Source organism: Artibeus jamaicensis, unplaced genomic scaffold, assembly GCF_021234435.1.
Source record: "Artibeus jamaicensis isolate MK-2021 breed Jamaican fruit bat unplaced genomic scaffold, CSHL_Jam_final contig_65, whole genome shotgun sequence".
Classification (NCBI taxonomy): domain Eukaryota; kingdom Metazoa; phylum Chordata; class Mammalia; order Chiroptera; family Phyllostomidae; genus Artibeus; species Artibeus jamaicensis.
Genome location: NW_026521913.1, coordinates 4086508 through 4110524, shown reverse-complemented (window position 1 = coordinate 4110524; position 24017 = coordinate 4086508). Strand labels below are relative to the sequence as shown.

Here is a 24017-nt window from a genome sequence, read left to right as displayed (position 1 = left end):
GGTCATGCAGATAAATTCTTTGGCTTCTCCATTTCTTATACTGTTCTTAACATCCTTCTGTCTATTTTTTATCTACCAATTATGCTTATCTACCAGTTATGCTTCTTAATTATCCCCCATTCTCCCTCTTCCCCTTCTTGCTGATAACCCTCCGTATGATCTCCATATCAGTGATTCTGTTCTTGTTCTAGTTGTTGGCGTAGTTTGTTTTTGTTTTTTAGAGTCAGTTGTTGATAGTTGTGAGATTGTTATTTTCCTGTTCATAGTTTTGATCTTCTTTTTCTTAAATAAGTCTTTTTAAAATTTCATATAATAAGGGCTTGGTGATGAACTCCTTTAGCTTTACCTTGTCTGGGAAGCATTTCATGTGCCCTTCCATTCTAAATGATAGCTCTGCTGGATAAATTTTGGTTGTTGGTCCTTGCTTTTCATGACTTTGAATACTTCTTTTCAGTACCTTCTTGTCTCAGCAAAATTTCTTTTGAGAAATCAGCTGCTAGTGTTATGATAATTTCTTTGTAGGTAACTTTCCTCCTTTCTCTTGCTTCTTTTAAGATTCTCTATCTTTAACCTTTGGCGTTTTAATTATGATGTGCCTTAGTGTTGTCCTCTTTGGGTCCACCTTGTTTGGGACTTTCTGTGCTTCCTGAACTTGCATGTGTATTTTCTTTGCCAAATTAGGGAAGTTTTTTTCAAATAAGTTTTTAATTTCTTGCTCTTTCTCTTCCACTTCCAACATCCTTATTATTTAGATATCGACACTTTTGGAGGTGTCCCAAAGTCTTCTTATTCTCTCCTCATTTTGTTGAATTCTTGTTTCTTTATTCTGTTCTGGTTGACTGTTTATTTCTTCCTTATGTTCCAAATTGTTGATTTGAACCACACTTCCTTCCTCTCACTGTTGGTTCCCTGTGGATTTTTTTTTTATTTCACTTATTGTAGCCTTCATTTCTTCTCTTAAGCATTTGCCATACTCAGTGAGTTCTCTGAGCATCCTTATCACCAGTGTTTTGAATTCTGCATCTGATAGGTTGGCTTTGTCCATTTTGCTTAGTTCTTCTTCTGGAGTTTTGCTCTGTTCTTTCATTTGGACCATATTTCTTTGTCTCTTTGATTTGGCAGCCTCCCATTTTTCTGTGTTTTTTGATAGAGCTGCTTTGACTGTCTGTCTTGGTACATCTGTTATGTTGTAAGGGGAGGAGCTTTAGGTACTCACCAGGTGGATCAACCCACTTCACAGCTTTGTGTGCTCTATGTGGGGGAGGAGTTAGAGAGGAAACACTACTGTTTGCTCAGCTCTTGCACCATCTCCTGTCAATTCACCCACTTCCCTGTATGCAACTGGTGCCCCTCTAGCTGTTGTGCTGTTGGTAGTTTCCAGAGTGGGTGGTTTGCATATATTCTAGGACCATGGGGGCCCTTTAAATGGATACTTCTGAGAGACTGGCCATTTCTTCCATGACCCCAACCTGACTGGTTTTTACAGCCGTAAGTTATGAGGCTTTATTTCCCTGCACTGGGACTCTGGACTGCATGGTCTGGCCTGGAGCTAGGATCTCTTGCTCTTCAGGTGACCTTCCTGGTTTTTATCTGCCACATGTGAATATCAGACCATCAATTCTGCTGGCCAGCACCAGCACTGTCTGGCCACCTCCATATCACATACTCTGCCCTTGCTCTCCATCTCCACCCCTCCTACCCATCCAGATGAATAATTCTTTAAATCCTTAATTGTTGGACTTCCATACAGTTTGATTTTTCTGGCAGTTCTGGTTGTTTTTGCTTTGAGGTTAGTCATGATTGTTCTCATGGTTGTGTGAGGGGTATGTGTTCCTACTTATACCTCCATCTTGGCCAGAAGTCACATTGTTCTTCTTTTTTTTAAATTTATTTATTTATCTTTAGAGGGGAAGGGAAGGAGAAAGGGAGAGAAACATCAATGTATGGTTGCCTCTGGTGAGTCTCCTGTTGGAAACTGGCCTGCAACCCAGGCGTGTGCCCTGACTGGGAATCAAACTGCGATTGTCTGGTTCGCAGGCCCGAGCTCAATCCACTGAGCTATACCAGCCAGGGCTGTTCTTAACTTCTAAAAAATTTATTCCTCTTAGAATCACACTTAAAATATGAGTTTAAAACCTTGTTTTCAATATATTTAACTAATTTAGCTCAACTTTAACATTTTTAGGCTTTTAGTAAGTGTGGTAGATATGAATTGAAACACAGGAAGCAGGTATATTGCATTAGGGTCACTTTAAATATGATTTCCAGATGGTCAAAACAGTCCTGCCTAATTATAGACTGTTTTCCATTTCTCAAAATTTTCCTATGTGTATGTTAAAGAAAAATTTCTCTTTTAATTAAAAAATATTTACTTCTACTCCATGAACAGCATAACTCTTGATGACAGTGGGAGCCTATTTGTATCTTGATTGGGTAGAAATTATTTTTATTTGAATTTTAAAGGATGTGGAATATTTTGGCAGAAGTAAGGTACTGGGCAATATCAAGGTAAGGAAATATCCAAAATATATGCATAGTAGTCTTGTAGGGTTGTCCATGTGACCAGTTGTAGTGCTGTGGATTGTAAGACTAGAGGAGGGACACAAAGAAGTTAATAGACTCCTAAGGAAAAGAGCATTAAGTGCTCTGATGGGGGAAGTGCAGAGAACTATGAAAACTGAAGGCTACTAGAGGAGCAGGAGAGACCAGGTTGAGGGTTTGGAAGAATCTCAGTGGAAGAAATTGAATTCTTTTTACTATTATGCTGTATTATAGGTGCCTGCTAAACATGCAGGCAGAGCTATCTAGTTAGCAGATAGGTCAGGAAACCAGCGAAGAGGTCTGAGATGAACATGGAGATTCAGAAGTCAACAGTACACAGATAACTGGAGCTGTGAGAATGGAGATCAAAACCCAAGCAAAAGGTGGGATGGCATAGGAGGGAGAAAGCCAGAGGCTGACTGGGAGGTGAACAATTGCAGATGGAGTAAGTGTGAAACTTGGCTTTGAAAGGGGGAGAAATGGGGCTATAGATAGAGGGAGGAATCTTCATAATCTTTATTCAAGGGAACTTTTTTTTAAAGATGTGGAGTAATTGGAGTATTTTATGCTGCTGAGAAGAGCTGGGGAGGTAGGCTGGATTGGAGATAAAGGAGAGGCAGAGCTGAGGAAGAGGTCCAGAGCAGAGTGGGGACATGTATAAAGAGCAGAGCCTGCAGGCGGAGGGGAGGCTGGGCAGACATGTGGCCTGGAGGGCAGAGGTCAGAAGCATTTTGTTTAATGAATTATGTTTTCTTTTAAGTCTGCAGTGAGTTCATCTGCTCAAAATCAGGGAGGAGTTGGTGAGGTTGAAGGTTTACATATAGAAGATGATGTCTAAAGTAGCCACTGTAGAGAATGAAAGAGCTGTTTGAACAGAATAGTTGTTGTACAAAGAGCTTTCTCCTCTCCCCAATTATGCCAGGACCAATTTTGAATTAGTAGCTTTGTTCATAATTTTGGACTAGTAACTTTGTTCATAATGATAACTAACTTCACAGTAGCTCAAATCCTGATTATAGTTGATCAAATGGAATTTGAGAAATTACGAGAAAAACAAAATCCAAAAGCACTTACTGTTGTAAAGTTCATTTTATTATTAGTAATGTAAAATATTTTGTTAAAATTATACTTTTTCCAAACGAAGATAATTAATTCTCTCACTTGGTTGGTTGGTTTTAGACGCTCATTGTGGCTTGGATCCGAGCAAACCTCTGTGTGTACATTTCTCGAGAGCTCTGGGATGACTTTCTTGGTGTGCTGTCCTCCCTCACGGAGTGGGAGGAACTCATAAATGAATGGGCCAACATTATGGATTCCTTGACAGCAGTGCTTGCAAGAACTGTTTATGGAGTTGAGATGACAAATCTACCTCTGGACAAATTAAGTGAACAGAAGGAAAAGAAACAACGAGGCAAAGGTATTTCTATTCTTACAAGATAACCCCAGATGTCTAAGACATCAGGAAAGGAGTATTGTGAAACTTCATAATAAACTGAACCAGCCATATAAATAGACAGTGTCTTCAGTGGAACCATTAGATTGTGTCTTATGGTATTCTATCCCCTTAATGAGGATGATAAATTTATGAAGAGGCTGTGGAAGAAGAAAGCAGACAAAGGGGATAGTAGTAAAAAACAACAATAATGGCTAGTGCTTTGTATATATTCTCTCTCTTCACCCTCATGGTTTCCTGTGAGATAGATACCATTGACTATCCCCATATCACAAACAAACAAACTGAAGAACAGAGTCTACAGTGATTAACTCATTCAGGGTCACATAGGTAAGAGGTGGTAACTCAAAATGCCACACTAGAAAGACATACTCTATTGCCTCCCTAGGAAAGGTGTAAAAATTCTGAATACTTCAGATGGGAGTCATTTTGGCTTTGATGTGTTTTGGCGTAGGAATTGGTTTGGGGTAGAATCAGATCAGGGTGGAAACATCAGTGGTGGTTTCTTTGGGGATGACAATTTGGCATCCCCTGTCTTCATTACTGTTTTTAAGACCGTGACACAATTCTTAGAATTATTCACTTGTTTTCTAATTTATTATGTAAAGATTTTGAGGCAGCTCACAGAAATACATGTAATACAATTGTTAAAATTAATAAGGACACTGGGGCAAAATGAAAGGGGTGGAGCTACAGGTATAGTTAAAATGCCAAATTGCATGCCAGAGAGCCGTATGTGCTTGTTAGAGAGGTGGGAAGGCAGCCTCAGATTTGACTCTGATTTCCACAGGGTTACATCAGAGAATCAGAGAGTACTTGCTTAAGTGATACGCTTTCTCCTTCAAAGACTCATAAAGGGTACATTGCTTTTTGTGGTACACTACAACCTCATCAGTAGCCTTATTATAGATTGTGTGAGTTAGCTTTTACTGTGTGACAAATTACCCCAAAACGTTATGGCTGAAAATAATAACCATTTGTTTAGTAATGATGTAATAATGTGTTGAAAGTTTGGGTCAGACTTAGCTGGGCAGTTTTTCTGCTGGATTCATGCCTGTGTTTGCAGTCAGCTAGACCAGTGATTTTCAACTTTTTTCATCTCATGGTACACACAAACTAGTTACTAAAATTATGCAACATACCAAAAAATACATTTTTTGCTGATCTGACAAAAAGGTGTGATTTTGATTTATTTACAAAAAAAAGTTATAATAATAATTACCTATCTTTTTGCTCCAAAGTGACTTTTAAAAAGTCAGATGCCTACACTTGTATATAAGAATTTCTGGTATCAAGAATTAACCAACCAGACACAACCTTATCATGCAACATGATTAATAAAATGAAACTCTTTTATGCAACCTGTATATTTATGGTTCAAGACAGAGCATTCACATAGGATTGCTATTGATGTGTGGGCTGTTGTCAGTTTTTTATTTGCCAGTGTAAGGGAAAAGAGATAAGTGCCACTGACTAGATCACACATTGCATGTTTTAAAAATTCTTATGGCACATCGGTGTGGCATGGCACACCTATTGAAAATCACTAAGTTAGACTGAATTGTCACTTAGGCAGCTCTCTACTTCTAGGGGTTGTCAGGGGTGACTGGGCAATGGGTGCATTTTAAATCTCTGCTTACTCAGTCTTGCTACCAAAGTAAGTCACATGATGAAGCCATAAGTGTGGTAGAGAGTACAAAAGAGAATGTGCATACTGGTAGGTGTGAATGAGTTACAATCATTAATATGGCTCATTCTTATAATATGTTCATTGCAGTCTGTGAGTGGCTTGCCAAAGCATCAGTTAACCAAAGCAAGTTAGTAGGAGGCCAAAACAAAGTAGTCTAAGCACATACTATTCCAGTGACACAGTTTAGTTTAAATTTAGACTAATGATGTTCTAATGTATTTTAGCAGCATATCCCTTTTCCCTCTCCCTTTGAAACTATACAGAGCCCTTTCTAAAAAACTGTATTAAACTAGAGATTTGGGATTGAAGTAGGCTCAGGGAGCCAAGAGCCTGGGCCCTTGGCCTCTGTCTTATGCTCTGTAGCATCTCTGAGGGCCTCTATTTAAACCCAGGCCTAAGACGATAAAATTGGTTCTCTAAAACTTTGGTTCTCAGCCCAGAAGAGAGTCTGCCTGACTATGAGTGACTTTCAGGATGAGGAGAGTTGCTGAGACCGGAGGTCAGGATTTTCTCAAACTCAGCACATTCCCTGCCTCCTGAAATTCTTGTATCTACCCTCCCCCTCACCGCCCACAATATTTTTTCCTCTCACTATGTGAACAGAGTCATAGGAAAAGATAGGTGTGTCTTAGAAAGGTAAACAACTTCAGGAACACTATTTTTGGAACAATACAGAACAAATTTAATGAGTACAGAATATATTTCTGATTTAATTATTATATTGCTTTATTCTAGAAACATTTAAATATTCATTATAGAAGTACTTGGCTTCTAAGTACTGGACTCGGGGAAATAAAATACACTCTGAGAGGAACCTGAGTGTGAAAACAAGCCACAGGTGGCAGCCAACAATCACATTATACCTGTTCAGAAATCTCTTAGTGTCTCATTCTCTTTTCTCCTGTATTTCTTTTGGATTCTTGACCACACATTTGAAATATATGACCAGAGCAATACGAGAGGAAAGAAGAAAATCTGAATTGCAGAGCTATAATATTTATTGTTTTTGGAGCTTCACTGAAATAGGATTTTGTATTATTTGTAGATTGTCATTTTCCTTGCTCATTTGGTTGTCTCTAATTAGAGGTTATAGGCATTAATTTCTTTTGGGTATTTGTGGAGAGGTTGGCACCTACAGGATGGAAAACTAGTCTAAAATCAGATGTCTGACTTTCTGGTTTATGAAAGTTTTTGGAGCAGTGGTATAACTTCATTTGACATTGTTCTTATATTGAGAGAGGTTTACTGATGTGTTTTTTTTGTATATTGGAGTAAGTACTATGAAGATAGAGTAATTTTCATGAGACTGTTGGAGATGTTTGAAAAATACTTTGTCAATAGGAATGTTTAGATTACCTGCACATAAATAACTTCCTAAATTACAGTATAAGGAGTTGGTACCTAATTTGCAACAAGAGAAGCTGGCGATTATACATAATTGTAGGTATAAAATTTGCTGAGCAACATAGGCTATGAAATGAATAATAATGAATTAGCCTTTAGATTTTTTTTTGTCTTGTCCTTTATCAGGCTGCATTCTAGATTCTCAGAAAGGAACTACTGTGGGGAGATCCTTTTCTCTCAGCTGGAGGAGCCACCCAGATGTGACTGAGCCAATGCGATTTAGGAGTGCCACCACATCTGGGGCACCAGGAGTTGAGAAAGCAAGAAATACTGTTCGTCAAAAAGCAACTGGTAAACATTTATTTAAATATTTCCCAAAGGTATACAGCTATCTAACATGGATTTATAGAACCCCGACCGGTGACTCAGTTGGTTGGAGCATTGTCCCATGCCCCAGAAGGTTGTGGGTTCAGTATGTGGTCAAGGCACAATACTTAGGTTGTGGGTTTGATTCCTGGTTGGTGTGCATAGGAGAGGCAGCTCATCAGTGTTTCTCTCTCATGTTGATATTTTGCTCTCTCTCTCTTCCTCCCTCTCTCTCTAAAAATCAATAAACATATCTTCACACGAAGATTAAAAAAATAAAAAATAAAATGGATTTATGGGAATGAAATGTTATAAAAGTTTTAAAATTCTGCTCAGAAGTTAAAAGCTAGACCTTTCATTAAATGAAATTTCTCTATCTTTTTAACTTTCTATTCTGGTTACTTTCAATTTTTCATATTTATTTTGAAATCCTTCATTATGGTAAGGCTTTCATGTTGAGTGAGATATTAATATTGACAGATGTTTGTGCAAGAGAGAAAATAGATGTTTTATTTGAATCTTGAGGAAATAAGAGTTTTAGTGTTACAGAATGGACACATTTAGGACCCAGATACTGGTACCAAAACTGGCCTCCCACCCTGGGTTCTTCTTGCCTGCTGCCAGGTAGGAATTGTGGCTCTCAATGCCAGAGTTTGGTGAAAAGGAAAGGAATTATTTATTCAAAAGTTGGATAAATAATGGTGGAATGTTGCCATTAAATCTCAAAGTCTCTTTAACACACTTACAAACACACACATATTCCTGCCTTCCCTTGCCAGTCCTCACCAGTCAGAGGTACCATATCTCAGGAAAAATATAAGTCCATAGCTTGGCTGGACTCCGGGTTCATCCCAGTAATCTGTGCGAGCTGGGCAGGTCTCCTGCAGTCCCCAGCACCATCAGCAGTGTCACCAGGATCTCTAGTTCTTAACCCACAATGATGTGGCACCTCCTCATGGCCTGCCAGCAAGAGTCCTTTCACCCTTTATCGTCCAGAATGGTCTGGCTTTTTCCCTCATTGTCTCGCATTGTGTCTCATCCCTTGCGGCTGACTGCCTTTAGTTTAAATCCCAGCCTGGAACCTCCTCACCCCATTTCCGACTCATCCCACAACCTGATACACCTGCCAGCACTCCTGTATTCTTCCGCCTTTTGTGGCTGTCATAGTTAGTTAGTCCAGGAGTTAAGGCCCCGTGGTGTGGAGCCAACCGTCTCCAAGCTCTTGCGCAGGGCTGTAGCTGGGGAGCTGCCTCCCAGTTACATCATAGGTCAAAGTTATGCCCAGCTCCCTAGCTAGCCTCCTGTTGATATGCAAAACAACTCTCAATCCTTGCCCTGCTGTTCTAGCCACCAAGCCACCAGGTCTGGGGGGGGGGCCTCTCACCCTACATGTCCCATTACACTAGTATTCACACAACTAGTTGCCTTATTGTTATTGAAAAATATGAATCTTGAAAGAGTGCGGCAACTTGTCCCAGCAACAAGGAGAATAATAGTTTTCAGGACTGGATGCAGACTGGATTTAAATTCAGGACTCAATTTTTTAAAATTTAAATTTTTTGTATCTTTTGAAAATTGAGTTTTACATGGTTATAGATATCCGTAACAGCCAGTAAGAATTAACCAGAACCTGACCAAGAACCCATTAATCAGACTGGTTTGCTACACTTTACTCTTAAAACAAAAACAGAAATCTTCAAAAAGTAAGCTTATATCCAGTATTTAATACCAAATAAAGCACCCTCCTCCAGTGACTTTGAGGTTGTAACTTAAAACAATTTTCCCTCAGTTTTTCACATCAATAATCCATGCAATTATAATTGTTAATCAGCATGTTTACTGCAGAAAGTTATAATATTCTCTAGTAATAAATCAAAGATTTATTAATTAAAAAAAAAAAAAAAAAAAAAAAAAAAGCCCACCCCCTCCCCCCCATTAAAAATAGGGGGGTGGGGACCCTTTTGGGGGGTTATTGCGTTTTTTTGGGTTCCTAATATTTTGGGCCAAATTTTTTCACTTCAAAAAAAAATAGAATATAAAAAAAGATTTATTTGTACTCAACATACTTCTCAGTGCTTAGTAAATAAATACAGATGGTTTAGAATCCTGTTGGAGTTTTATGGAGATATACCTTAACCCTGTCTCATGCTTTTTGCTGAAGCATTTGTTCGTGATTATCACCCTCTTACATTCACCTCTTTTTTAACTCCTTTCTGCAGCATCCTCTCCCCTAAGGAAATTCCCTATTCCTGGTAGCAGGCAACTTGTAGGGAGGTTTATCCACTGATTTCCTTTCTTGTCCCACCTCCTAATCATTATTCCTTTCTTTTATCACTGGATCTTCAAAAGAAAGGGATCAGAATAAAAGTTTATGACAAAAGTGGCATCATATCTGACCTGCTCAGGCTTCCTGTTGTCACAACCCTTGAATCACTATGATAATAAAAGGGATCATTCAGAACACTTAAAAACTCTATTCTCACCTTTTTTTGAGGAGCAAGTTATTGAACATTACATGTTTCATATGCTACTACTTGGCCAAAACACAGCCATAGAAGAGATTGCATCTTAGTTTTTCAATAGCTATATTAGACCAATGATATGGTAGAGGCCACAGCATATTTTAGAAAATCCTCAGCACATTTATGCCAGTGAGGATCTGTTTATCGGTGTCCTCAAGTGTCTGGAAAGCCATGGTATTGCAAAAATAAGAATTTTACAGAATCATATAAACGTATTTGTAGACCATGTCACTTAAAAACCATAAACCTGGCCTTTGTGGGGTTAAATTAAAAATACTTGAAACCACCCTGGCTGGCATGACTCAGTGGATTGAGCTCAGGCCTGTGAACCAGAGTATCACGGTTCGATTCCCAGTCAGGGCACATGCCTGGGTTGCAGGCCAGTTCCCAGCAGGGGACGCATAAGAGGCAACCATACATTGATACTTCTCTCCCACTCTTTCTCCTTCCCTTCCCCTCTCTCGAAAAATAAATAAAATATTTTTAAAAAATACTTGAAATCATAACCTGTAAAAGGTAATGAAGATGTGAGCTATTGTGTTGGACATATATATAATCTTATGTATTTTACACATATGTATATATGGATATGTGTGAATTTCCTGTTTTGTTACATTTTTTAAAATTATAAATCTTTTTTGTTGCCTGTGAAAGCAGTGGTCTTTGAAGATTTTATTTTATGCTATTTTATAAAATTAATCTCTATAGACTAAATATTAGTGGTTTTATTCAGTTTTGTTGTTTATACGTTATGTAATAATTCACCTGTTTATCTTTTAAAAAGGTCCAGATTATTTTCATGATAGATTTTGATTTATATAGAGGCCACCTATTAATGAGAGAACAAGCCCGTTCATGAAGTTAGCATTAAGATATTAATACTTTTAGCATTAAGATATTAATATGGAAGATTCATTTGAAAGTGACTCTTTTCCAGTCTCAGAATAATTGAAGATTATTATATTTTAATTTTCCCCACAGACTACTCTTAGTTTGAGAAAATGTCAGTGATGATGGCAAGAGGGAAATACAAAATGAGGAATTGCTGAGTAGGGAAATAGCAATTTAACAGAGAATACACTTAGTTTGCAAGTTAAAAGGACTGGCAAGGAAAGTGTTAAAGAGTTGTAAAGTAAAACTTTGTTCCTGAGTGTGAATGATACTAAAATTTTAGATGTGTAAAATGAGTGATTAAAGCAAATCAACTTTCACACAAAATAATTATTCTACATTTTATTATCTCTGAAATATCTAGTGATCCTGTAACCAGAAAAGACACCAGCATTTGGGCTGCCTGTCACTACCAAATCCAATAAGCAGTGACAGTGATTGAATCTTTTATGGGCGCTTTATTCAGATGGCTGGTAATCTGAGAAGATGGCGGGTTCATACCCTAACAAACCATCTCTCTGTCCTGGCCAGACCTTATATAGGGGTGGGGGGGGTATGGACATGGGACATGGACCACGACAGACAGACAAACAAACAAACAAACAAAGGTTAGGTGAGGGCTTTAAGATTCAGAAGCTGCAACACTCCTGTGCTGGGCAGGTGGGGGGAGGTCTCGTCTACTCCTGGAAGACAAAAGGCAGGAATGCCTCCAACTTGTCCCCAGGCACTAATCTCTAGCTAGTGCCCCAGGAGGCTGGTTGTCTCCCAGGATCCAGGATGGGCTTTATCTGTAGTTTCTGCAACAAAAGCTTTAACATACACATTACTTGCTAGACTTACAACTTTTTACCTTAAGCTAAAATTTTCCAAGTCTTGGATCCCCTATCCATTTTGGGAAAATGCACAATCATTTGCTTTATAAAAGGAACACTTTTTAAAACAACACTCAAATCTGTGTCTGACATTGAGAGATGAACAAATCTTACAGGAAATTTCAAGTCAGTCAGTTTGGTGTATACATAGAAGTCATTTTCACTTAAATATTATTTACACATTTGTGACTTATACTGCAATAATATTGCAGGTAGTTCTTTAGAATTGGGAATTCTGATAGCCAAGGGACGGAAGGAAAGACAGGAAACTAAAAAGTTTGTTTCACTTTTTGCAAATGTGTCACTAGCATTTGTAGTTCTATTTCATTAATGTTAAAATCACGTAAAGATAACAAAAGAGCAGGTGAACCTTTATATTGTTGTTTTAAGGATAAACTGATTTTACTGATGGTACTTTAATATGTAAGGCATATTCTCTTCCTGCATTTATTTTCTCAAATGGTCATTTGGATAGCAGTATATTGAAAACTTAAAAACACCATGTGTTAGGATGGGCGGGGTAGGGTAAAAGGGCAGCAGAACTACAGTGAAAAGACCCTGACGTCAAACCAGAGAGCTGAAAAGGCGGGCTTTATCCGCATAGCAACCTGAGCCCAAGAAGAACCACCAATGATGTATTGCTACTTTGTTCAAAGGGGGCCAATCCCCAGCTCCCACGAAGAGAGCCAACTAAACTAAAACCCCGCCACATTCCCTGCTTGGGTATGACTTCCCCAGCCCCACTCTGTGGGCAGGGAACCTCGCTCAGTTGCGCAAACCCCAGTAAAGCTCTATACTGCCTAACTTTGTGGATGATTGGCATTTCTTCCTCAACAGAGCCTAAGAAAACCTTTCACCATGAAGTTTGTAATGGGAAATTGTGGATTTAAGAAGTATGAAATGTAATGTAAAAAAGGATGGGTTTCATGGAGGTTTTATCTTCTTTCCATTTATCATATCTTAATTTTCAGCCTCACTTTTTATATGTGCTTAAGCTTTTTGGGCATTTAATTTACTAAATGATTTGCTTTTCAATATAGTCAGCTCTCAGTAAACCAATTTTTGAATTATGTATTATTTATAAAACACTTTTAATCTTAGGCTAGATTTTCTATCCCTCACTGTGGTCTTTTTTTGTGTGTCTTGTAGGAAAGGAAAATGGAATACCATGTTTGCCCAAATAAACAACCCAAATGTGAATCTGAGACACAACAGAAAACCAGGAAAGACTAAACATATAAAGTGTTCTAAAATAAATTGAGTGAGCCCTGGCTAGGTAGTACAGTTGGTTAGAGCATTGTCCCAAAAGGTTGCAGGTTCGATCCCGGTCAGGGCACATATAAGAACCAACCAATGAATGCATAAATAAGTGGAACAGCAAATAGATGTTTCTCTTTCACCCCCCCTTCCTCCTTCTTTCCCTCTTTCTCCTTCCCCTTTCCTCTATCTTTCTAAAAAATAAAATAAGATTGTTTGTGAATTGTCCATTCTTCCATATCATCAGAATGACTGAAAGTGAGCTGTATGTGCTTTGTGCTGACTGCCTTTAGGGTTTAAAATGACCTCCTTAAAATAATAGGTGGGGCAACTGTAGGTTTACAGTTAGTTGTTGGTGTGGTAAATAATACAATCATTAATAATAATACAAGAATAAACTCTGTTTCATATACTCACAACTGTAAACCTGCTGTTGCCCCTTGCTGTATTTAAAGAGAACCCACAAAAATAATAAAAGAGAAGTGAAAGATCCCAATGTTCTTCTGACATAATTATTACTTTATCTTTCCTGGAAGCTAAGAGAAGCCAGTCTATCAGCAACTGTGTCCAACTTTCTGAGGCTTTGCCTGCCACTAAAAGCGTCCTGCTCCTCCTTCACAACGTGAGCTCTCTCTTACCTGGTCTCTCTTACTCCTCTTGCTCTCACAGGCTACCAGGTACTGTAATGCTTTCTCATATGTCTGTCAGTGTTCCTGGGCGTCTTCCACTTGCCTTTGGGTCTTGCTTTCTTTGTTAATATCCTCACATCATGCATGTGTACCTGGGCATTGTACTTTGCATTTTTTTCAATGAATATTAATAATCATTATTATGTAGGTACATGTTTAGTATCAATTAATAGTCAAGAAAAATGTCTGTAGCACCACTTTTCTTTGCAGTTAAGAAGGATAAGAGGATTTTGTTTTTGGTTCATAATTTATAATAGAGGGGAATAGTCATGCCTGCCTCAATGTACCTTCTATCCAGTGCCTTGAAAATGGAAGGGAATTTTCATAAAATTTTACAAAAGATTGAGCATTTCAATGTTAGAATGCTTGTTGTACCTCCTCTAAAATGAATAAACTGGAAAAATTATGTGGGCAAGACTTGGAGTTAATAAATCATAGTTACATATAAAGTAATGATCAGTTTATGCAGATACATACTGCTTTTGAGATTTGAGTAACTAAAATTCCTGCTAAAAAGTGCTAATTTTTCAAATAAAGAAAAATTGTTCCTGAGCTTTAGCCAATTAAAATGGACTTTAACTACATGTGGTTTATGCACAATATAATTTCTTAATGGTTTATTAAGACATTATAGCAATAAATCATTAAGACATTATAGCACCAAAAATGTTTTGGGCAGATACTCCAACAAAAGGATTTACTTTGCACTACAGTGAATAATTAGGTCTTAGTCTACTTGTTTTTTAAGTGATCCTAAGATGAACTGAATCTTCTAAAAAGGGAAATATTTTCATATTTTTTTTATTTTTAGAAAGAGGAGATTATTAGTATTTATTTAATATTGGAGCTAGCCTAATTGTGGCTTTCTGTGACCACTAAATGATGTCATAGTGTGGCTTAGCAAAGCAGAATTAAAGCTGAGTTCCCCAGATGAGTATGTAAAATATCATATTATTTAATTTACAGAATACGAGAGTAGAAGATAGTTTTATTGAGAATAAGGACTATTATTCTTAAAAGAGTCTTTTTCTGTAGTAAACACTGAAGGTGAAAACATTAAGAGTGGTATATAGGGTGATGGGTACCAGTCAAATTACTGATATGCATTAACACTTTGATAATTTGGTTTTCAAAAAATAACTACTATCTAGAGATGATTAATAAACTATTTAAAATAGTTTAGTAGTCTGTTTGGCCAATAATAGACCCAAAAGGTTTTTTCATGGTTTAAAATTTTCTTTTTTCACAGTCCATTTTTCTCCCATATTATATAAGTTTTTACTAGTTTGTCTGGAATATTTTCTGAAAAGAAATCCTTGTTAGTAATCTCACTTGGAAGACTTTTTTCTCATTCACCCTTATAGTTTACTCAGATTCTTGATGCCTATATATACCTATACTGTTCCAACAAAAGAGCCATGGTTGTCAACTGGGAATGATTTTGCTTCCCAGAGAACATTTGACAATGTCTAGAGACATTTTTGATGGTCACAACTGGAGCAGTGCCACTGATACCCCGTTGGTGGAAGCCAGGGATGTTGCTAAATAACCTGAAATGCACAGGACAGCCCCCACCACAAAGAACTACATTACCCAAAATATCAGTAGTGCTGAGATTGAGAGACCCTTATTTAGGGTGAAAGGAAGCAGGCTGTACTGGGTCTGTGTTTTCCTGTCTTTGGCATAAGATCTTATCCTTGGTCTTCTTCACTCAGAGGGTTAAGAGACTTTGCAGTAAAGTGAGTAAATTATCTATTTGTTCTTTCTCTTTTATCTGACTACAGTAGTGAGCTCCTCCTTAGTATGATGCCATTTGTTCTTTAATATTAAGGCGATGCCATTGTCTTTGTGGCTGTTCTATCAAGAGGCTGGGCCAAGAGCAATGCATTACCAGTCGTCAGTTTTAGTTTGTACATTCTTCACTGGTTGGCATAGTAGAGTCTTAAGCTTGTTCTCTAATTTAAATCCTAGTGTATTTACATATCTTGCTAACCTGTTGCTAAATATCTAGATAATGTAGATTCACCTAAACATAATATGCAGACCCATTTAATGTCAACTTTCTGGCCACCATTTTTTTCTATAAAAATGATTGCTATTTTTTTGTTGTTTAAATTAACATTCCTTCTTACTTTTATTTCTAATCTTTATGATTATTTGACCCACCAAATTGTGTTAATAATATAAACAATAGAAAGTTCCTTACTTTCAACCACTATTATTTTTCATTCTGATCCCTTTGTGACTTTTTGGCCAAAGCATAATTTTGGGAAGGTTATGACCACCTGTAGCCCATTAACATGAATAGCTACATAAAGAAACTTGTGGGAAGTAGAACTGGCAGTTTCAGTGATTTTCCCTTTTCTCCTTTGTGGGAACAATTCTTTCTGGCAGTCTTGCAATTTTAACTGCTTTTATGTTGGGACATTTATCAGTCTATAGCAGCCATTTTCAGCATTTTTATTTCATGCTACACATAAACTATTCACTAAAATTATTTGGCACACCAAAAATATAATTTTTGCCAATGTGACAAAAATGGGTGTAATTTTAATTCATTCACACTAATTATTGTTGTATTTGGTATTGTCATTTTTTTATTTGACAATCTAAGGGAAAAGAGGTCAGTGTCTCTGTAGATACTGCCTGTTTTAAAATTTCTTGAGGCATACCAATGTGCCTGCCACAACATACTAGTTGAAAACACTGCTCTTTACTGCTTACAGGCCCTGAACATGATAGATACTATTTTTATTTTAGGAACATTATAATAGTAGTGATTAGAGAATCTGTGATCTTTCTTCATTTTAAAAGAGACTTAATGGGACCTAATTGAAAGCCTCATTTAGCTGCTTCTGCAACAGGTTGTCTGGCTTCCAGGTAGCACTTCTTGATTGTCAGAAAGTGCTTGCTGTTCAAGTCCAGGCTGATTCATCTTTGGACTTTGTGATAAACATCAAGCTGCTGAGTTGTTTTACACATCTTGTGTTTTTACAGGGGTAGGTTAGTATCATGCACAGTGCTTTAAAAGAAGGGAAATTACTAATTTTGTTTATGCAACCTTGTATGAGGGTTAAGTGGAATCCTGAATTTTGGTTATTGAAGAATGAGTCTCACTCCATATATTAAGGTTAAGGAATGAGTGAAATTGCTTTGAAAAGAAGTCAGACCTCTGGAATAAATAGAAGGTTCTGAAGAGCTTACCTACTTAATTTAATCATGCTGATTCTTCTCTCAGTGGAACAAATGAAATTAAGTCATCCTTATTTGATCAGTTTACTAGTGTTTTGAATGGAGCTTTAGAAAACAATGGTTTAGTAATGGTATTGTGCGACTTGTCAGGAAGCTAGAAAGTTAGCACGTTAAAAATTTGGGTTATTGGGTTAGCTATGCTTGGGAGAATGTGAATGATGTGAATCTGAAATAGAATTGAACTCAAATTGATACTGTGTGATATTCTAAATAGAGAATGCATTAGAACTCCCAGGATTTATAATGTAATTTTTATGTAACTTAATTTTTTTGTATTTTAATATCAGATAAGCTTCTATCTTCATATTTGAATATCAGTATTAAAATAGTTTAAAATATATTATGAAAGAATAACTGCTGCAACTGATACTGTACAATGGAAGCCACTTTAAATGTTAGTTGCACTTCACAGGTAAAAGGCCAGCAGAGGGAGCTCAAGAACTTTTTTTTCTTTGTTTTGTGTTAAGGAACTTCATCAAGAAAATGTTTTTGGTGTCCATGTATTTATTTGTACAAAACATATATTGATTATATACTTAGTATGAAGTGTGAGAAACGGCCAAGAAGTATATACTTACAAGTCATGTAATTGGGTTAAAATTGTGGGATAGGTAGAGTTTAAAAATCTTTTTTGCATACTGTATCACTTAACAGTCAACTGCAGGAATAGCTTAGAGCCCTCAGAGCACCTTTGACATTGTTATTCTCCCCTTCCTTCCCATCCTTATCGTGGATACTTCCACTGTCATCACTTCTGGTGATTTCCACAGGCTTGGCCTTTATCCACCTGAGAAGCCCCTACCAACAGTTTTACAAAAATAAAGTCTTAAAGTTACATCAGGCCAGCCTGTTAGGTAGGCAGACCAGCTGGTGATGGCAGGTTCTTCATCTGTCATGTTGTGAACCAGTAGAGACATTCTTTTTTTGTTTTTTTTGTTTTTTACCAGTTTATATATTTTTCTTTTTTAATATATTTTATCGATTATGCCATTACAGTTGTCCTATTTCCCCCCTTCATTCCCCTCCACCCCGCACACCCCCCATTTCCCCCCTTTAAGTTCATGTCCATGTGTCGTAAGTTCTTTAGATTCTTTATTTCCCATCCTATTCTTGCCCTCCCCCCTGTCTATTTTCTGCCTACTGTCTGTGCTACTTATTTTCTGTACCTTTTCCCCCCTTCTCCTCCTCCCACTCCCCTGTTGCTAACCCTCCATGTGATCTCCATTTCTATGGTTCTACTCCTGATCTAGCTGTCCTTTTAGTTTGCTTTTGTTTTAGGTATGGTTGTTGATAACCGTGAGTTTGCTGTCCTTTCACTGTTCATCTTTTTCATCTTCTTTTTCTTAGATAAGTCCCTTTAACATTTCATAAAATAAGGGCTTGCTGATGATGAACTCCTTTAACTTGACCTTATCTGAGAAGCACTTTATGTGCCCTTCCATTCTAAATGATAACTTTGCTGGATAGAGCAATCTTGGATGTAGGTCTTTGGATTTCATGACTTGGAATACTTCTTTCCAGCCCCTTCTTGCCTGTAAGGCAAGACAGCCTTTTCAGAAATCAGCTGACAGTCTGATGGGAACTCCTTTGTAGGTGACTGTGCCCTTATCTCTTGCTGCTTCTAGGATTCTCTCCTTCATTTTCATCTTGCCTAATGTAATTATGATGAGCCTTGGTGTGTTTCTTCTTGGGTCCAACTTCTTTGGCACTCTCTGAGCTTCCTGGACTTCCTAGATGTCTGTTTCCTTTACCAGATTGGGGAAGTTCTTTATTATTTGTTCAAGTAAGTTTTCCACTTGCTCTTCCTCTTCCCCTTCTGGTACCCTATAATTCAGATGTTGGAATGTTTAAAGATGTCCTGGAGGTTCCTAAGCCTCTCCTCATATTTTTGAATTCTTGTTTCTTCATTCTTTTCTGTTTGGTTCTTCCTTCTGGTCCACTCCATTGATTTGAGTCCCAGTTTTCTTTCTATCACTATTGGTTCCCTGTGCATTTTCCTTCATTTCACTTAGGATAGCCTTCAGTTTTTCATCTAATTTGCAACCAAAATCAACCAGTTCTGTGAGCATCCTGATCACCAGTGTTTCAAACTGTGCATCTGATAGGTTGGCTATCTCTTGGTCGCTAAAAGTATGGGCTCTGAGCCTTTGATTTGTTCTTCTGATTGAGCCATTTTTGGTCAGGTCCAGCCTGTTACATATGAGGGGCAGAGTCTTAGGTGTTCACCAGGAGTGGGCAACCCAGTCACTGGGTTTTGAGGATGTATGTGGGGACGAGGTCAGAGAGGAAATAATGGCACTTGCTCTGCTCTCTTTCTCTCACATTTTGGTCTCCTCTGCCACTTCCCACAAGCAAATTAGGCCCTTCTGGTACTGGTTCCCTGGTGGGTGGGCTTGTGTACATTCTAATACCCTTTCGGTCTCTCCAATGAACTCTTCTGTGAGGCTGGGAGCCTCTTCCAGCACCTCAACCCCTGCAAGTTTTTTCAATCAGTGCTTTTAGGCTTTATTTCCTGTTGCTGGGGCCCTGGGTTGCGGGGTTTGTCTCACTGCCCATTTTTTGCCTGGTTTATCTGTGCACGAATGTGTGTCCGTGGTCAGCCAACCACCTTCAACGCCTCACTGGATTTGCTCGTTTCCTTCCTGGGCCCAGGTCTACCAACCACAGCCTTTTCCTGCCAGGACCGCCTCCCCTGGCCGCCAACTTCACCTGTCTTACCAGTCTAGATGAATGGTTCGTAGTTGTCGGACTTCCGTACAGTTCAATTTTCTGTCTGTTCTGGTTGTGTTTTTGTTTCTAAATCATTGTTGTTTTTAAATCTGGTTGTGCGAGGAGGTACAGTGTTTCCATTTATGCCTCCATCTTGGTCAGCAGTTCAGTAGAGACATTCTAATTTGGAAACTATGGCGCTATGGCTGTATCTCATCCCACCAGATGATGATGTTCTTTATGTTTAAAAAGGTGCTGCCAACTGTTGGCCCAGCTCTTACTTGTCTGCTCATAGACCAGAAACTATTAGCATAAAATTTAAGTGACTAAAACCCACTCTTCTCATTACCCATAAAAACTGGCACCACTTATTTTTTAGAGCATTACTAAGCTCTTGGGCTTCCTCTGCTGATACTCGATGAACAAATAGATTCATTAAGAAGTAAAACTCTTCCCAGAAGGTTTTGAAGTTTTGCCTAATTACAATAAACAGTGCAAGAAGAGAGCTGGAGGTGGCTGGTCTAGCTTCTGTTGCCTAATGCTAAAGAGCCTGAAAGTGGACCTGTGAAAAGTCCATGCTTGGGGATGTGTGGATAGATCACAAATATGTATGTAGATCTTGTGTTTCTCTGTAGGAAAATGAACAGCTCTTGGCTATTCAAGAAAAGACCAAAGACATCCTGGAACGACAAGGCTTTAATGAGTGTGTGTGCTCTCGTACCTCGGCTTTCCTTTGATTATACCCTCAGTTCAGCTTCCTGTCGGTGTCCGAACTTAGACTGTGGCCCAATACTCTGAATTATAAGTAAAGGATCTTGCAACTTATATTCAGTGTACTTTCAAATGGGATTTTTATTTGGAAAGTGTAAATAAGCTATCTTTTATTGAAATTCTTTCTCTCATATTTAGAATTTTTCTACATAGAACTTCTTGATTAGGGTGAACCAGAACATTGGTTAGTGACTCAGATTAAAGGATTATACAGAGGGTGGCACATTGACAATGAGTCTTATATCAGGTAAGGAATTTGGTGGTACTACCAGGTAAGATGATACAGGGTAAGTTTTGATTGGTTGCTTCTTCTTAGAAGCAGTAAAACTTTACTAATTAAGCTTTCAGAAAATATGATGTTATAGTTACATGGATGTAAAGTTTTGACTATGTGAGTGTGGAATCTTGTCAGGGATGTCATAGTGAGGTTCACATGCAAGACCGTGTGGTGAATTCTGTAGGGGCTATTCCCAAGCAGTATGGGAGAGAAGGAGGAGGAAACAGAGGTGCCAAGTTAGCAAGGAAAAGTAAGCAGCAGGAGGGAGAGAGCAGCAGATGCCAAGTAGACTAGGGCTGCTAGAAACTAAATTAAATAAGAGCACCTTGTGCAAGGTCTAGTCTGTGGAGTGAGATCAAGGAGAGCCCTGACTCCACTGCGAGGAGCATGGGCCTGACTGTACAGTGATGGAAGACCTTGGCAGGAGAGGAGTGGTGCAGTCATATCTTAGTTTTAAAAGGACCTCTTTAGGACCACATCGAGGACCATATGAGGATGGCAAGAAAATGGAGACTGTGACCAGTTAGGAGGATATTATAAAAACCTAGGCAAAAAATGATGCCATGCCCAAACTGTAGTTCTAGAGAGAGAAGGTACTATGATCTTCCAGTGCTTTGCATTGTGTTGGTAGATTAAAATGAACCATAGTGTTTGGAAGTGAGCTAGGAGGGCGCTCATTCTCTAAGGCAATATAGTTTGTCATACTACTAGATGAGATTATCCAGTGGTTAGTGCTCATCTATGGTTTTCTGGGGTTTTGTTTTGTTTTGTTTTTGGTCATCAATGTATTGATTCTCTAAAGAGACCTGTGGATCATTTTTGTACTTCATTGATTAACTCAACATTACATTTGGTGGTATAAGTGATTAAAAATTATTTTTTTATTTTGGAAAGTTGTGCATTTGTTCATTAAAAGGAACAAAGTAGAAATCCCCATGTTTCCTTTTATCTTCCTTTAAGAGTGTGTGTGTATGTGCGTGTGCACTTATTTCTGTGCCCTTCAAATGTAAAAACCCACTCCTTGTATCTTTTGGGTCTCCCTTTCCTGGGCATGCCTGTCCCTGAATTCCAAATAACTTTTATAATAATCAACCATTTCTGTAGCTTTTCAACCCCCCTTTTCATTTAGATTACAAAACAAAATGCTTTGTAGAACTTAAAAGTAAATAGTATATTATTGTTAATAAGGGTAGGAAACTTTCTAATGTAAATGCAGATTATCTTACTACACAATTTTTGTGGGGGGAAAAACTGTACCTAAAACTACATTTTTAGAATCAGTTGTTTTAAGTGGTGAAATTATTTTTTTAAATTTTGAAATACATCTCTACATGTTTTGTGTTAATGCCCACAGAAGTGGAAGAATGTCAGCAGTCAGAAAATGCACCTGCAGTTGAATCTGGTCACCCGGCGGCAGAGCAGCAGCAGCAGCAGATCGTTCGGAGCCACAGTACACCTGATGTCACTGAGCCACTGTGCTCAGAGTTGGCTCAGGGTATGGAGAAGGTTCTTCAGTTATTAATGCAGAATTGTCGACTCTGGCTAGGAAGAAGCTTGTATATCTTACTGCTTTTTACACTTTTTCTACTTATTTCAAGGGAACTAACTTCTTAGTTTTGGAATGTAAGGGTGTAATTTCTGACAATAAAATATTTTCACTACTTATTTTAATATAGTTATATAAATTACACTTACATATGTCCAGTGTTTTTCCAGTGTGGCATGTTCGGGAACTAGAAAGATGTCCTGAGTGGCTGGAACAGGCATGAATGTTGTTACACCACAGAATCAGGGAGAGGAGCAAGTTAGTAGAAGGCAGGGCAGAATTAGGTTAAGGTGGGAAAGTGCCATAAAAAGAGCTGCAAAAGTTGACAAAATGGAAAGCTGCCCAGACTTTTGAAAAATTTTACTGGCAGCTTGTAGACTCTATTGACATTGAAAATAATAAGTCTTAATAGCATTATTTCACACGGTTTCTCCAACTTTCAGCAGCAACATGGTGTGGAAAGCAGAGAGGCAAATGGTTGGACCATTGTACACATAGAATGAAAGAGCATATGTAAATCATGTCTAGTGTTAACGAAAAACTTACCATTCAGTTTACTTTTATGAATTACATTAAGTAATAAATCAACCTTATTTATTTACAAGTTATCTCAAAATTCTTAATGTCACAGTCATGCTAACCTCATCAAATGAGTAGGGAAGTATTGCTTCTTAGAATTTTCTTGAAATAAGAAAATGCAATAAAAATAATTTGAGAAATACATTATCTGAAGATTTTCTGTTCTCTGAAACTTTTTGTGTAAGATTGTTGTGATATTTTCCCCCTTTTGTATTTGGGTAGAACCCGCCATTTGCCAGGAGTTTTTTGTGGGAAGGTTTTAAAATACCATTCAAGTTTTAAATCATTACAAGACTGACTATTCAGATTTTCCTTCCCTATTTTAATTTTGATAATTTTGTTTTTCTAGGGATTTCATGTTTTTTTTCAAATTTATTGGCCCCAGATTATTCACAAAAATCCTCTTATGATCTTTCTGTCTGCAGGCTTTGTGATGATATTCCCTTTTTAATAACTGATTCTGGATATTCTTTTTCTCATCAGTCTTTAATCTTAAGAGATTCTGAGTCACCTTACTTGATTTCTTCTTCCTGTCTACTCACCTGGATAACTCAGGCAGCTTTTCTCTGAGATCTTTTCTTTACAACCTCCAGGACAGTCTACCTGCCTTCCCTAGTGCTAACATAATGTGCTGAGAAAGGTGTGGCATTCAGTCCTTTTAAAAGCTCACTGTGGGGCAAAGGTTTATAGTGTGGACTTGACTCATAGACTACCAGGTAGCCAGACCTCTGACTACCTATTTTATGTATTTAGAATTTCAAAATTTAATAATTACCTATATACAAAAATAATTTTTCAGTTTTACTACCTGACATATTCCTCCTGTTGATTTTTTTTTTCCACCAAATCTCTATCTAGGTCAAAAGGTAGAAAACACACAGAATCCGAGTTCTTCAGAGCCTAAGCCTATCCAAGAAAATAAAGGATATGTGAAGAAAGAATATGAAGGAATAACAGTAAGATACTTTCAAACCAAATTAATTTGTCATTCAACATAAATGTATAAATTACTGACAATAAATTTATTAATGGCAGTAATAGTTTTCCATTTAGATTGGTCATAGTCCATATAACCTTGAAGTCTTTTAAAATCTTGCTTGCTTTCTATGTAAAATTCTAGTCACCTTACAAAAATAGAAAAATTAACATGAAATGGAATCACTACCAGGTGTGTATTTGGCACTCTCTATTTTTTAATCAGGTATTTTTGCCTTTCAAAAATACATTCAGATCCCTTGTTCCTGACATCATTTTAGGT

General features: G+C 37.7%; 1 protein-coding gene across 2 annotated transcripts in view; it reads left to right on the top strand.

The window, feature by feature from the left end:
• The window catches only part of RALGAPA2 (Ral GTPase activating protein catalytic subunit alpha 2), a 431148-nt gene that overhangs the window by 166621 nt on the left and 240510 nt on the right, over positions 1–24017 (top strand). The window contains exons 16-20 of one of the 2 annotated variants that reach the window (XM_053670940.1): positions 3721–3958; positions 7215–7379; positions 13473–13613; positions 21989–22129; positions 23618–23715. In XM_053670940.1, coding sequence (XP_053526915.1) covers positions 3721–3958; positions 7215–7379; positions 13473–13613; positions 21989–22129; positions 23618–23715 — 783 coding nt within the window. The remainder of the gene's footprint in view (positions 1–3720; positions 3959–7214; positions 7380–13472; positions 13614–21988; positions 22130–23617; positions 23716–24017) is intronic. The other variant, XR_008392593.1, reaches the window with a different exon arrangement.